Source organism: Rhinopithecus bieti, unplaced genomic scaffold (genome assembly GCF_001698545.2).
Source record: "Rhinopithecus bieti isolate Rb0 unplaced genomic scaffold, ASM169854v2 scaffold_45070, whole genome shotgun sequence".
In the NCBI taxonomy this organism is placed as follows: domain Eukaryota; kingdom Metazoa; phylum Chordata; class Mammalia; order Primates; family Cercopithecidae; genus Rhinopithecus; species Rhinopithecus bieti.
The window spans coordinates 470,004-485,546 of record NW_016818843.1 but is presented as its reverse complement, the minus strand read 5'-3'; the positions used below and the strand labels follow the sequence as shown (position 1 = coordinate 485,546).

Genomic DNA, 15,543 nt, shown 5'->3' with positions numbered 1-15,543 from the left:
GGAGCCCGGTGCTGAGAATCTCAAGATTTCTCCCATCTGGCCAGATTCTTGGAATGATCTGACCTTGCAGGTCTCTAGCTAATTCAAGAAACTCCTAAATTGTGCTGCCCCACTTCTTCTGAAAGTTTACATGCAAGGAATGGGGTTTTGCCCTTTGCAGTGTGGGAATACAAAATAATTCAGAGTTGCCATGACCCAGAATAGAAATAGAGCGGCCCATTTTAGATGTTTCATGAAAACCTGTTTTTATTTTGAAATCTGAACCTTAGCATTTACAAAACCTTTGGAGAGATGGCTGCCCGCCCTCCTAGAGGGAAAAATAAACTACTCCCAACATAACCTTTGTAGGACTATGAAATTATTCCAATTTAAAAATTTTTCTCCCACAAACTAAACAAAGTGCAGGAATATTTTGTGTGCTACCGGTGCGTTGTTACTAGGGAATCTCTATTTTGAAATTCCAAGTAATTGAAGATGACTTTTATAGACCTTAGATGGTGTCAAAATAGAAACTGCTGTTTTGAGCTACTTCATATATGCGTGTTTAGTGGGTAGGGAAGACCTGCTCTGAAAGAATAAATTGTCAGCATGAAAAAGCATACCTACTGTGTGATTCCACTTACATAAAATTCTTGAAAACACTAATTTGAAGGGACAAAAGTAGACCAGTAGTTTTCTGGGGATTGGTGGACAGGGAGAAGCATGAGAGAGAGAGTACAGAAGTGCACTCAAAAAATTTTAAAAGTGATATGTTAATTACACATCAAAAAGCAGTAAAAATGGAAGTTTACAAGTATGCTTAATGAGGCTGATTTATCTATTGCTACTTGTCTACCTGGACTAGTGGGGGCATGCTTGGGGCAAATTATTGGAGGATGATGACTTCTTTAGAGGGAAATAGGGCCTTGTGGCTGAGAGGAGTTTGAGAACTATGGACACTGAATAGCCACTCGATGTCAGACCCTATGGCAGGTACTTTAAATAAATTATCCCTTTTAATTCTCATAAAAAAAACTTTGAGGGAAGTACCATTATCTTCATGTTACACACGAGGAAATAGAGCCTCAGAGACACTGAACCACTTGCTTTGGGATTGCTACTCTCTGACCGAAGAGCCAGTGCTGATGCTGGAAGATTTTGCTCTTTGCCGCCAGTCACTGTGCATTGCTGAGTCCCGGGTACTCTACCTCCATCTAAAATCTCTGGATGGGGGGGTAGAATCACTCCAAGGGACTTACATATTTTTGCTTGGTCTGGAGTACAATGTGGTACCCAGGACCCAGGGGAATTAGGGTTCTTGAACTTTGGGGGACCAATAATCTTTTTTTTTTTTTTTAAATAAGGACTGAAGGGGTTCCTGGAATGCAGGACTTTCATTTTAAAACCAAGATGAGTCAGTCAACTAAGCTCCAGCTCAGCAGAGGCTTTGTTCTTCAGGATGATAGTTCTTGCTCCTTGGACCTCCAGGACATGCCCATAATATTTTCTTGGGCTCTAGGCCAGGCTGGTGAGATGGTTTCACAGGTAAGTAAAGGAACAAAGGGAGGCAATGTTCTTTTTATTGCTCTTTTATTTCTGTGCTGTCTAAATGTCAGGATCACTAGGAAAGATGATTCCAGCTTCTTCATCCTCCCATTTCCAGATGGAGGCCTCCCTAGGGTAGGGAGCTATGATGGGAAATAGAAGCCTCTCGTTGGGTGGAAATGGTAGTCACTGTGAAAACTGCTTCTCTAAACATAGGTCTAGCCTGACTCTCAGTAATACCCCACCCTACAAAGTGAAAGGCATGGCCCCAGGGACAATCTATTTGTTTCACTTCTGCTCCCATTTGCTTGGCCTGGACTTATTTTGTGGGCCATAGGGCTGCTGCTGGGTTTGAGAGCCCTTGTCCTGAGTTTGTGGTGAGTTGGGCTCAGACTCCATATTAAGCGGTGAGCATTCGGGCTTGGTCTCCAAACCACAGCACCTGGCCTTAATGCAGCAAGGGGGTTTTGGCTGGCAGCAGTGATTGTGTTTTGGCGGGCAGCATTGATTGCCTTTTGGCTGGCAGCACTGGTTCTGTTTTGGTGGGCAGCATTGATTGCCTTTTGGCTGGCAGCACTGGTTGTGTTTTGACGGGCAGCATTGATTGTCTTTTGCTGGGCAGCATTGACTGTGTTTTGGCTGGTCACACATTTTCTGGACACTTGGAGGTACTAGAAAAAGAAAAGAATATTCTCATCAGAAGGAAATCTGGGTGCCTGCTTTCATTTCCTCTTTTCTTAATACCCAAATACATCCATCTTCAGGATAATGACTCAGATCAGGGTTGAGAAAGCAGAGCTGGATACCTCGGAGGGGCCAGCCAGCCCTGTAATTCTACCTTTGCATATGCCAGCATGTTTGTTCCTTACTAGGTAGTCATTTGCCAGATAAAGAATCAAAAGACCAGAATATGTAAGCATTGTGCCTAAGGTCTCTTAGCTAATGAGCAAACAGTGTGACCCTCAGTTGCCAGATCCTGGGTCAAGTGTCGGGCACTTCACAAACATCAGCTAATGGAATGATCGCTACCTGCCTCAAGTAGACATTTTTAGTCCACTTCACGTCATATGAGGACCACTGAAGTTCAAAGATCCACCTCAGTTGCTTGTAAGTGGATTCAAGCCAAGCTCTGTCCCACTCCAGAGCATGTGCTTGTTCTTGTCTCTAATGTGGCATCCAGGGACCCAGGTGCAATGGAACTCTTGTACTTAGAGTGCCCAACTGTTACACCCTTCCTGAATGCATCATCTTGTCCCATGCACAGAGCACTGTGGTGGTTACAGCGAGATGAAATGAAAAGTACAGTGCTTTTGGCATGGCAGGACCTGAGTTCTAGGGCTGGTTCTGCAACTCCCAAGCCTCAGGGCTTGGGCAGTTCTCTTCATCTCTCTGGGCTTGTATCTCTTCCTTTAAGGGGCAGTGGTGGGGATGAGGAAGGGGGAACTGGACCTTATAGGGATCCTCAAACTCAACCATTCAGCAGTTTTATAATTTCCTGATTCTTCTAGGTATAGAGAAAATCCAAACAGCTCTTGCTTTACTTCTATCTATCCACCTTCCTCCACCCAGGAAACCCAAGTTCTCCCAGGAAGGTCCCTGGGCCTCGGCCCCAGTATGCAGCCTCTGGGGAAGCCCCTATATGGTTTCTGCCGTGTTCCTCCAATGGCACATGATGAGAGGATGAACGCCACTGTTGTGGCCCCAGAACAGAATAGAGGGTCTAGGAGTGGCCAGGAAACAGTAGGCAGTGAGCAGTTTGTTATCTAGCCTCCTCAGGGAAATGTGGAAGCACGGGAAATGAGCCTGTACCCCTTCTGGGGACTCAGCTCATAAAGCCACAAACCCATGTCGGTGAGGTGCCAGGCCTGTCAGAACCCTGTCACTGGTGTGGGGGATGGGTGTGGGATTTGGATTGACAACTGCTGAAGTGAAGTTGCAACCACCTTCTGACCTCTGGCATCCTCGGGATTGTGAGAAAAGCCTCTTGCTCAAACTAATTTTTTCTTTCTTTCTTTCTTTTTTTTGGAGGGAAGTACCATTACTAGACATGGAGCTTCACTCTTGTCGCCCAGGCTGGAGGGCAATGGAGAGATCTCGGCTCACTGCAACCTCTGCCTCCCGGGTTCAAGTGATTCTCCTGCCTCAGCCTTTGGAGTACTGGGGATTACAGGCACCGGCCATCATGCCCAGCAAATTTTTGTATTTTTAGTAAAGATGGGATTTGACCGTGTTAGCCAGGCTGGTCTCGAACTCCTGACTTCAGGTGATCCGACTACCTCAGACTCCCAAAGTGCTGGGATTACAGGCGTGAGCCACTGCACCAGGCCCCAAACTAGTTTTTTAAACTGAACCAGTTACTGCTGTGGGCTTTCCACTAAGCACACACTTGCCCATATCTCTGTGAGAATGTGTGTGTGTGTGTGTGTGTGTGTTTGTGTGCACGCACGTGAATACATGTAGGCATGTGTCCATGCATAATCATAAATACATGGTGAGGAGAACCTGAGGTTTGTGATGGTGGCTGTTTAGTTGGATCAAATTGATATTACTTGGACTTTCTCATGAGTCTTAACAGAGCCAGTATGAATAGCTCCTAGCAGGGACCAGCCTCTGTCCTAGCCGTCTCTCTCCTGCTGGACACTCCCTACTTGCCCTCCATCTGATCCGTACCTGCTGTCAGGCTGCTTCCCCCAAGTCCTGCTCCAAACCCTCTCCTGATGTTTAGAAAGCCACATCTCTTGTCTTGTCCTCTTCTTTTGTGTTCTGTAGATAGAGGGACTCCTGGGGACAGTAGCTACAAATCTCTCCTCACACTAAAGTCTTTCTGGGGGAGGACTGGGCATGGTGGCTCATGCCTGTAATCCCAGCACTTTGGGAGGCCAAGGCGGGTGGATCACCTGAGGTCAGGAGTTTGAGACCAGCCTGGCCAACTTGGTGAAACCCCATCTCTATGAAAAATACAAAAACTACAGGTGCCTGTAATCCCAGCTACTCGGGAGGCTGAGGCAGGAGAATCGCTTCAACCCAGGAGGCTGAGGTTACAGTGAACCGAGATCGTGCCATTGCACTCCAACCTTGGCAACAAAAGCGAAATTCCATCTCAAAAAATGAAATGAAATGAAATGAAATGAAATGAAATGAAATGAAATAAAATAGAAAAATGAAGTATTTCTAGGGGTTACCCCATGATATGGTTTGGGTCTGTGTCCCTGCCCAAATCTCATCTTCAATTGTAGTCCCCACATGTGGAGCGAGGGACCTGTAATCTCCACATGTTGAGGGAGGGAGGTGATTGGATCACTGGGGCAATTTCCCCCATGCTGTTCTCATGATAGTGAGTTCTCACAAGATCTGATGGTTTTATAAGTGTCTGACATTTCCCCCGCTCTTACTTCTGTCTCCCACCACCAAGTGAAGAAGGTCCTTCCCCTTTGCCTTCTGCCATGATTGTAAGTTTCCTGAGGCCTCCTCAGACATGTGGAACTGTGAGTCGATTAAACTTCTTTCCTTTATAAATGATCCAGTCTTGGGTAGTATCTTTAGAGCAGTATGGAGAAGGACTAATCCACCCCAGTAGGACAAAAATCTATATCATCCTTTCCTGAAGATGTGCATGATTCTCCAGTCAGGTGGTTGCTAAAGGATGCCTGTCAGATGACCTACTTTGCTATCTGAATCACCCCTGTGACTTATAGAAGACCCAAGGCTGCGGCTGTCCTGAATGATGGGTGACATGCTCTTAGACTCAACACTTTTTTTTCTGGGGATTCACCTAAATCCAGTTCGTAGTGTAAAAACTGGGTCCCATTGAGCCAGGTGTGGCTGACACCTCCACCCACTAGTAACAGTAACTTTCAGACTCACATGTTGGACGCAGCCCCAGCCGGCCTCTCTTCCTTTCACTTTCTGAACCATTGGAGCCTCATCTCAGGTTTCTCTGTGGGAAGGAGGTCCCTGGCATGTGCCTGAGAAGGCTTGGGCATATGCCAGGGCCCTCCTTCTTACAGAGAAAGCCCGAGACTTTCTCTGGGAAGAAGGGTAGCACAGTGCTACCTCCTATAAGGACTGCTATGTTTGAATATTCTGAACTACAGCATTAGGGTGAGAGAAAATTGAGAAGGAAGAGTTAAGGCCCTCTTAAGGCCCTGCCACTTGGTCTAAACCCTTCATGATCCTAAGTCTCTGGCTAGACGGTTGCAGCCTGAACTGGGTCAAGGGCAGTTCCCACCTAAAAAAGGGAGAGTGACTTGGATTAGGATGTTGACTTTAATTTAGTCACAACTCTATCCCTGCCAGTTATTCCAGGATTCATCCTGTCTTTCACAGAAAAGGCTCCTGCTTCCATTTAAGAGGAAGACACTGGAGCAAGACTCTTAAAGGATGGGCGTGGGGACAAGTCACCCCGTTGCTCCTTCCAGGTCAGAGGAAGCTGCAAAGAGGCTGAGGTGGCAGATGCAGGCCCTGCGATGCCTTGACTTGCCTGAGAGGGATCGGGAAGGAGAGAGGTGAGCAATGGAGAGGTACACCAAAAATGGAAATAAGACACAGACAGACCAGCATAAAAACAGGGAAGAGGTGAGAGAGTACAGGGCCATGTTCTCTACCACCTTTGTAGTGTTCAAAGCTGTTTGACAAGAAGTGTGTGTGTCCACATGTACACACAAGCATACACCTGGGTGTTCCTGCAGCTGTACAGGGTTGAGTTTGAGTGTGTGGGTGTATGCAGGGAGCCCAGTATTTGTCTCTGTCTCCTTGTTGTTTGAATCTATTCCCTTAGGGATCAGACCTAAGACTAGGTTTTGAGAGGGATGAGAAAGGAGTGAGCCTCTTCTGTTTTTATTTTCTGTTGTTTCTCTCTGTGTTTATTTTTGCCTTTTACTATTTTTTCTCTCTGCCTCTCTTTCATTCTCTGGTCTTCATCCTGTCTCTATATTTCTGTCTTTTGTCTCCGGTTTACTTTTCTCTACTCTGAAGGTCAGTGCCCTGAATTGACCAAAGTGCAGAGTCTCATCACCACTTGGAAGTCCAGTTTGTTAGGGTCCATCCTTATAAGTCCAGGCTGAGCTGTTTCTACAGAAACAATTCTCATTCCAGTGACCAGAGATGCAGAGGCATCAGAGGGCACCTGGAGCCCAGGTCCAGGGGCTTGCCTCACTAGTCCCACCAACATCTCCACTCTAAGCATGTCCCCCATAGTCAGATCCTGGGAGCAGGTCCTGAATGTGGAGGTTGTGCCATATCAGAGAAGGAGAGCAGGTTAGAAACCAGTCTTGTTGACTATAGCATAAGGAGGGCAACATCAAGTCCTTCTGCAACTTCACCCCCATGGATGCAGGTCCTGCCCCTCTGAGCCAGTGCTGTCTCCACTGTCTTCCTTCTGCCTGGTGAATATTATCTATTTCCTCCACTTTCAGAACACTAGCTCCTGTACAATAAACATGCCTCCTGACCACTCTGCCTCCTGCAAGAGGCCTTGGCCAGGCTCAGTGGCTCACACCTATAGTCTCAGCACTTTGGGAGGCTGAAACAGGCGAATCTCTTGAGGGCAGGAGTTTGAGACCAGCCTGGCCAACATGGTGAAACTCCATCTCTACTAAAACTACAAAAATTAGCTGGGCATGGTGGCATGCACCTGTAATACTAGCTACTTGGGAGGCTGAGGTAAGAGAATTGCTTGAATCTGGCAGGTGGAGGTTGCAGTGAGTCGAGACTGCACCACTGCACTCCAGCCTGGGAGACAGAATGAGATTCCATCTCAATAAGTAAATAAATAAAAATTAAAATAAACAAATATATAAATATTCTCTCCATGCTCCGTTTCCCCTCCTTCCCAACCAAGCTCTGCATAGCCTGCCTCAGGAAATCTGCCTGATCACATCAAACACCTGTGGCCCAGGGCCAGGGCCATCTTCCTAGCTTTTCTTATTGCTCTATTCAGTGAGGATTAATACAGAGCCCAAACCACCAGGAGGGCCCTGGCAAGGCGCCTTCTGTCTGACGTCTGCCCACCGGCCCAGCCTGATGCCCACCCACTGTTCTCTCAGGCACCAGACTGGCTCAGAGCAGACACCTGCTGAATTTTCTCACCTCTTTCCGGGTCTTTGAACGTGCTCTTCCCCAGCTTAAACCACCCTTCCTGGGTCTCTGTCCCCACATGCTCACTGAATATCATTCAAACCTGAAGTCTCTGCTTACTCATCCCTCCTCAAGGAAAACTTCCTTAACCCATAGCCTCTGTCTCCCTGATGGGCTTTCTTGGATCCCCTGTACTTCTTATTACATTTTTATAGTGGTTATTATTTCCCTAATTGTCTGACTTATGTGGTCCGTTAGTTCCATGAGCACAGACATCCTCACTATCCCCACCCCCCAGAGGCTCCAGTGACTTTCTCTTTTTTTTTTTGAGACGGAGTCTCGCTCTGTTGCCCAGGCTGGAGTGCAGTGGCTCGATCTCCACTCACTGTGATGAGCTCTGCCTCCAGGGTTCACACCATTCTCCTGCCTCAGCCTCCTGAGTATCCGGGACTACAGGTGCCTGCCACCAGGCCCGGCTAAATTTTTTGTATTTTTAGATTTTTTGTAAATTTAGATTTTTAGAGATGGGGTTTCACCATGTTAGCCAGGATGCAGTGTCTTCCTTTTAAATGGAAGCAGGAGCCTTTTCCTGAAATATAGGATGAATCCTGGAATCCTCTCATCCAGCACACTGAATGGCATTGCATGGGCCTCAGTAAGTAAATATGTAATGAATGAACACATTAAAAAGCCATGCAGAGAGGGCCCAAAAGACAAAGTTTCTGTGTTACCTGGTCTGGCCACACACTTCTCAATTCACAATTTCCATGCTTGACTTCTCATGACTGATTCCAGTAGATATTATTGATGTTCCTCAGCAGCCTAGTGAGTCCATGACTATCAGAAGCCAAAGTCTTCTGAACCAGATTGGTTCCCTTCCCTGCTAATGCCAAGATTCTAAGCCTCTATGACATCATAATCCTCTCCCCAGGACTCTATGCCTAGCTCACTCACTAGCGCCCTCTGCCTGCTGGAGAGTCTGACTCTTCTCGGTTTCTTTCCTGAAAGATACAAAGTTCCCTAGCTAACCCGTAAGCATGCAATGACCTAAAACACAAATCTATATTGAGTGTCTCCTATCTACCAGGCTGTGTCCTAAAAAGTGAAGTGTAGCTCAATGGAATGTAGTTTCCATTCTCAAAGAACTAATTCAATATGGAGGCAAGTCAATAGCCAATAATACCGTGTAATAATAATGATGGTAGGATAAGCACAGGGGGGTCAGGTTTGGGGGTCAGATATGCTTCCTGGAGGGAGTGATATTTAAGCTGAGACTTGGAAATTGGAAATAGGAAGGGCGTGTCTGGGAGACATTTTCAGATCCAGAAATGTGAAAGTATAAGCTATTTGGTGGAAAAGCTCAGTGTGGCTGGAGCAGAGTGGGGAGTAAGGAGAAGGGGGAGACTCACCTACCTAGGTAGGTAAGGTTGTGTTGGTGAGGCCCCTTTATGCCATAAAGAAAATAGTTTGGACTTTATCCTGAGGACAATGGGAAGCACCAAAAGGTTTTAAACAGGGGAGAAACTGGGATGCCTTAGGGGCGAGGACCCTATTTTATTCACTTTGATATTCCCAGTGTCTGGCTGAGCAATTGGCACATAAAAGATTCTGAAGCTGAATCAATTCAATAGTGAATTGACTAACATGGTGAGAAGAGAGAAGCATTTCATTATGTTTATTCTTTCCCTTTCTTCCTCTAGCATGGCCTTTTTAAGGACAGTGACTCGGAAATTCTCTTCTCCTGGGAAGCATGCCTGCCATAAACATTTCTAGGACACCAGGCAAGAGCCTAAACAGAGGCTTCTGACCCCTGTGGTTCACCCCTTGTTCTCTCCCTACTCCCTGGCTTCATCCTGTGCCATGAGGGACCTCGGGTGTGCATGTGTATAAGTATCCTAGCCCATACCATCCATGTTCTTTTCACACACGGATCTCTCAAACTGCCCCTCTCTTGGTTATTGAGACTTAGAAGTGAGCACAGTGTTGGCTGTTTGAGTCTTCAGGAGGATGGACACATAGAGATGATCTCAGGGCCATTTGACAGAGATTTTTGGGATCCTGGATAGTGGGCATGAGGGAGACAGCAGCTCTGGGCCTATACACTGGAAATATCAAATTATCTCATGGCCAGGGTCATGGTTGGAAGAGAACCAGAGAAGGACTCTTTAAAGTGTGAAGTCCAGGACAGAACTACCTCAGCCAAAGGGTAGCACTCCTGGGAAGTATATGAATTGAATTGTGCTTTTCATTCTATAATATACTATTCAAGTACTTCTCTTTCACTTGCCTTCTTCAGGTCTTCATGCTTATAGTTATTTCCAAAATTTTTTCTCAGTAAAATGTCTGCTCTCATTCACATCTCCTCAAGTGTCTAACATTGTAGTTGGGACCAAAGCCTTAATCTATAAGAATTAAGTTATTTCTAGGAAGAGTACAGAGAGGAAGAGAGGGGTAGAGTGAGAGGGAGAGAGAGGTGGAAATGGCCAACAAACCTATTAAGAAATGCTTATTCATAACTAAAGGAATGCAAACCAGAAGATCAATGAGACACTGGCTTTTCCATGACAGTCTGGTAACAAACATGAAATTTTGATCACATTAATTGTTAACGAATATGTTGAGAAACCAGTATTTTCATATTCCGTTAATGAGATTTCATTTTACAATCATGTAATAGGATAGTATATAGCTAATAAAAGCATAGAGTCCATTTGTAGATGATGCTATGAAAAATTCTCCCAACTATGTAATCAAAGAAAACAATCCAGTAAACAATATGTTAGTATATCCTTTTCTTACGAAAATAATGTATATATAAAGATATATATATCTTATATATATAAGATAAACATATATGTTAGTATGTGTTAGTATACATAATATTTTCCTAGAAGAATCGCATACACATTTTCCTAGAAGAATCACATACACATTTTCCTAGAAGAATCACATACACATAAACTATTTGAATTTTTAACCATGACGCATATTAGTTAATTAAAATTAAGCTAATGAAGGCTATCTAGGAGGTGAGGATAGGTATACTTTCTGCTCACCATTTAAGTTCTAGTTTCAACACACTGTATGGAACATCATAGGTACTAAATCCACTTTTAGTAAATAAATGCATGGAAGAATAATTTAACTAGTACATTAACTTGGAACTCTGTGTGTTCCTGTTCTTCTGCCTGACTACTTCCTGCTGGAGTCTTCAGCTCTCTTTTCTTCTCCACCAACACTTATTTTCTTGGTTGGAGCGTTCAGTCTCCTGACCATAAAGGCCATCTATATGTCAATGATGATGATGTCTACTTTGTTAATAACAGCTCAGACATCTCTCCCGAACTTCAGACTTTCGTATTCAACTGCTTATTTAATATTCTCACATGGATATCTACCTTTACACAGTCCTGTTTTGTTTTCCTCTGGTGGTACTTTTCAAATATAATATAATATACATATAATATAAAGACCAATATCTCATAGCACTAAAATAAGCTAATTTTTATTTATTGTAGTTTTATGTATTGTCTTCTCTCACTAGAATGTCATTGCCAAAAAGGCAAATGCTGCTTACTGATATATCTCAGGCTCTCAGTCAGAACAGTTCTTAACACATAGTAAATACTCAAAAAATATTAGTTGAATGCATGAATGGTGATTGTTGGTCTTTTTTTTCTAATCAGTTTGTCTGCCAATAACTTCTAACTTGCTTGTCCAAATTGGGGAACCCATTTCCTAAGGCTGTTTTCAACGCATCATTCAAACTAGCAGAATGTGTCCTGTGGCAGCCCCACTCCTACCTCCTTATGTTTTTCTGCCTCTGTTATCAAAAGTGGGGAAGACTATGACCATCTTTCTTTGCTGCATGGGCTATGTTAATTGATGGTGAGAAAAGTTGAGGCCAGTTTGCAGGAATTTGCTGATGTAATGATGTAATTAGCTCCAGTAACGGAGTGAGTCTTTATGGTGCTGTCTTCCTGGATTCCAGCATTTGAGGCTCTGCTTCCTGTAGGTCTCCTTTAATGTGATTTTTTTTTTTTTTTTTTTTACTTTTTATTTTTTCTTTTGAGACAGGGTTGCCTGGGCTGTAGTGTAGTGGTGTGATCTTGCCTCACTGCAGCCTCAACCTCCTGGGCTCAAGTGATCCTTCCACCTCAGTCTCCCAAGTAACTAGGACTACAGGCGCGTGCCACTACACCTGGCTAATTTTTGTATCTTTTGTAGAGACGGGGTTTTGCCACGTTACCCAGGCTGGTCTTGAACTCCTGAGCTCAAGAGATCCTCCTACATCGGCCTTCCAAATTGCTGGGATTACAGGCATGCACCACGGCGCCTGGCCCTTCTCCTTTAACATTATTAATACTGATCATTATTACACATTTACTTGGGCCTAAAATCAGAAGTTACAAAGGATACACAGTGAAATCCCCCACGTGCGACGCAGATATTTCAGTTAACAGAGATCAATTTCTGAAATATCCTTTCAGGGATATTTTATGCACAAAAACCCCACACAAACATGTATATTTTTTCTTCTTTTAACGAAATAAGAGTAACTCCACATCGTTTTGCTCCTTGCTTTTTTCACAATAGCATCTGTTGGAGATCATTCCATTTCAGTACATTAAGAGTTTCTCCCTTTGTTTCCCAGTCTGGATAATAACCTATGTATATACAGAAGTTTCCAATTTTGGCCCTTGCAAACAATGCTGCAGTGAACACATTATTTATACATCATCCTCAGGAGGAGATAGAATATATTTATTTAAGTGCAATTGCTGACTCAGAGCCTAAATACTTTTGTAATTTGATCAGTATTTCCAGTTTCTTCCATATGAGTTTCACTGATTTATTTCACTCCCTACAAGGTATAAGACTGCAATTTTCCCCCACAAACTCATCAAAATGATGTATTTTTAAATTAATTGTTCTTGGCCCATCTGGTAGGTTAAAAATGGGATCTCAAAGTAGTTTCGAGTTTCTCTTAGTAACTCAGCTGAACTATATTTTATTACATTTAGTGAAACACAACATTCATTTTCTGGGAACTGCCTGATGTTATAACTTACCTAATACTTAACTGTATTCTTGATGACTTTATTACTGATTTGTAGCACTTATACGATATTGGAGAAATTATTTTTGTGCTATGAGAAACTAAATGTCTTCCTCTGTGTTTTTTGACCTTTGACTTTATTATATTTCAACCATATAGAAAATGTTAATTATGTAAACACATTTAAAAATTTTTTATTTTATAGTTCTTGTTTGTTGTATTATAAAACTGATCCCCATTTTGAAAGTGTAGAAGGATACCCCCAGATTTTCTTAAGAGTTAACTTTTAATGTTTTAACCCTTTAAGAACTCATCCTAGTATAAGATGAGAGGGTTTTTTAAAATTAATGGCTTCCCAGTTGTAGCAACATCATTTATTGATTAATTGATCATTTTTCACAGATTTGAGGGTGTGCTTATCATATATTAGCTTCTTCTGTATATTTTTTCCCAGCTCTGAACTTGTTATCATGCTCTATTGATCTGTCTGTATATTCATGGTCCAGAACAAATTGTTTAACTATAATAGCTTTAGAATATATTGCGAATCTAGTAGAACTAGCTCCTACACATTAATTTTATTTTTAAGAATTGTCTTGGATATTTTTATATTTATTCATTCGTGTGTATTATTTTAATGTGATTTTGTTGAACTGTAACATACATGCATTGAGAATACAGCCCAATGCATTTCAACCAATGCACTTAAACAAAGTAAAACATCTGCGTGACAACCACCTAAACCAGGAAATAGAATGACAACCCTCTGCACAACTTCTCCACCACAGAGTTTTAGGAACTGAATTAGCAAGGGTAAGACTAGCAGAGTTAGAGCTATCTCTGGTAATGAAAGCAGAAAGGCTCTGAAGTTGAGCTTTCTCTTGGTCAGGTTTTAGTGAACCTCTACAAAGGGATGCACGCTGTCTCTTTGTCAGACTCAGACCCTCCTTCCATTTATGGTCTGGCTGTCCCTGCGTCTGCTTGGCTTTTGCCCACTGAAGTGAATAGGATTCATCTCTGATGCTTCCAGAAGTGCTGCCTTGCTTCCCACATCTGTCGCGGTCCCTTTCCATGGGCCTTAGGCCTGAGGAACACTTGTTTTCCCGGGAGCTGACCCTTCAGGGTAAGGATTTAAAATCAGAGATTGTGTCTCTGCCAAGGCACCTTTGTGTTCAATGTGGGCAATTGCCACATTCTCAATATTGTACAAAGACTGACCTGACTAGCAAACTTTGCTATTTTACAGAACTGTCACTGAATTATCTAAGGAAAAACAAAGGTGCTTGCTTTCAGGCAAGTCTCCTGGCTGCTCTCCTTGCCTGCTCTGATTGCTGTCCCTAAGTCGTGCATCTATTCTGGAGCCATCCCCGGGCCCATCTAGTAAGTTCTTTACCTCTGGGGCCAGTCGCCACCAAGATGAGAACAAGTACAGAGCTGTCTCGGGTCCTCAATATTCTGAACAATCTGTAAATAATTTCTGAATTTGCATTAGCTTCTTGTGGTCTGTAAAAAACCTGAAACAGAGTAGCTAGGTGACCAGCAGTATCTCCTGTGTCCCACCAGGTGAACTGGAGCCAAAATTAAAACTGCAGGCTTCAACTAAGCCTTCAACTGTCCTCCTTTGGGATCTGGGAGTAGGTCCTCTCTGTCATGCTTCCGCTTTCAGGAGGTTGAAATATCACTGCCTTTTCCTAACTGCACTCTTCATCTTGGATCCCAACTTCAATTAGAAAGAACTGTTATTGGAGGTAACTGTGGTCCTCTCTTTTTTCTCCTCAGGCCTGATCAAGGTGATCAGTATAAGAATACCCAGCAAGGTGATGAGTATAAGAATTTTCAGGTAATTTCTGACTGCACATCGCTGCTGCCAAGTCTGGGTGAAGGCTTGGCTTTGCTGCCTCCTGGTGGAAAATAGAGCCATTTGCAAAGGTCCTGAGCAATGGCTCCTCTTTAGTTGATTTATCTTATATATGAATTCCAAAAGTCTCCATGGTACTGTGTATGTGAGAGTGAGTGTGTGTGTGTGTGTGTGTGAGAGAGAGAGATAATCAGCGTGCCATTTACCAATGTATTATCTCTCAGCTCCAAATACACCCTTGGATTTGTGCTCTGGGATAAACAATGTAATCCCTTGAATCCTTTCTCCATTAAAGTGAGAACAATGCTAAACTTTCTCCGTAGGGGGCGCTGGAGGGACACTGCAGTTGGAAGAGGCAGGTGGGGGCAGTGTGTGGCCGTCCGGTGGCGCCCGCCACAAAGGCGGAGAACGAAAGCCCTCTGCCTCCTTGCAGCCTTGGCTTGAGAATGACCTTTTCACAGCCTTCTCAGCCTGAAATCAAAGCCCCTCCATGGCCTGAGCTACCCATGGTCAGCTGTATGGAGGTGGGGGAGGGGCAGGCCACACAGAGCTGTGGTCCCCTTTGCAAGCTTCCTTGCTGCCCATGTGCTCTGAAGGTAAGCCTGAACTCCCACTGCATATCCAAGCCACATGGTTCCCGATGTCAGCCTTGTCCTGCATTGGTAAGGTGACCTATTGCTTGCCCCTTATTGGAGGGTTTAACTCCAGACCCACCCCATCTAGCTAAAGCAGAGCACTTCTCTGCTGACTGGTGGCTGAAGCACACCTTTCCCGATAGGTATGAACCCCTTCTACTTTTGTCCTTCTTTGGGTACCCTCCTTGAGCCTTTTTCTTATATCTTATAGTTTAGTCTTTCTTTAATTACTGTTACTAATTCTTATATTAAATTCCCTCTGTCTAACTTACTCCATCGTTTTTGTCTCCTGATTGGACTTGCTGCTACAGTGGAATAGCTTAGACTCAAAGTTTAGTTCTTTAATTTACCAGCTCTGAGACTTTGAACACATTTCCTAACTTCAGATTCTT

At 43.8% G+C, this 15,543-nt stretch overlaps 1 protein-coding gene across 1 annotated transcript; it reads right to left on the bottom strand.

The window, feature by feature from the left end:
- Nucleotides 1-1,553: 1,553 nt before the first annotated feature.
- On the bottom strand, nucleotides 1,554-8,485 carry SMCP (sperm mitochondria associated cysteine rich protein). Its single transcript, XM_017857693.1, has 2 exons — nucleotides 8,331-8,485; nucleotides 1,554-2,195 (listed from the first exon to the last, which is right to left on the bottom strand). Exon 2 carries the CDS (start codon nucleotides 2,173-2,175, stop codon nucleotides 1,813-1,815), a length of 363 nt encoding a protein of 120 aa, XP_017713182.1. The 5' UTR covers nucleotides 2,176-2,195; nucleotides 8,331-8,485; the 3' UTR covers nucleotides 1,554-1,812.
- Nucleotides 8,486-15,543: the final 7,058 nt, after the last annotated feature.

Excerpts from the sequence above, each read along its gene's own strand:
- SMCP (XM_017857693.1), bottom strand. The coding sequence starts at position 2,175 with ATGTGTGACCAGCCAAAACACAGTCAATGCTGCCCAGCAAAAGACAAT.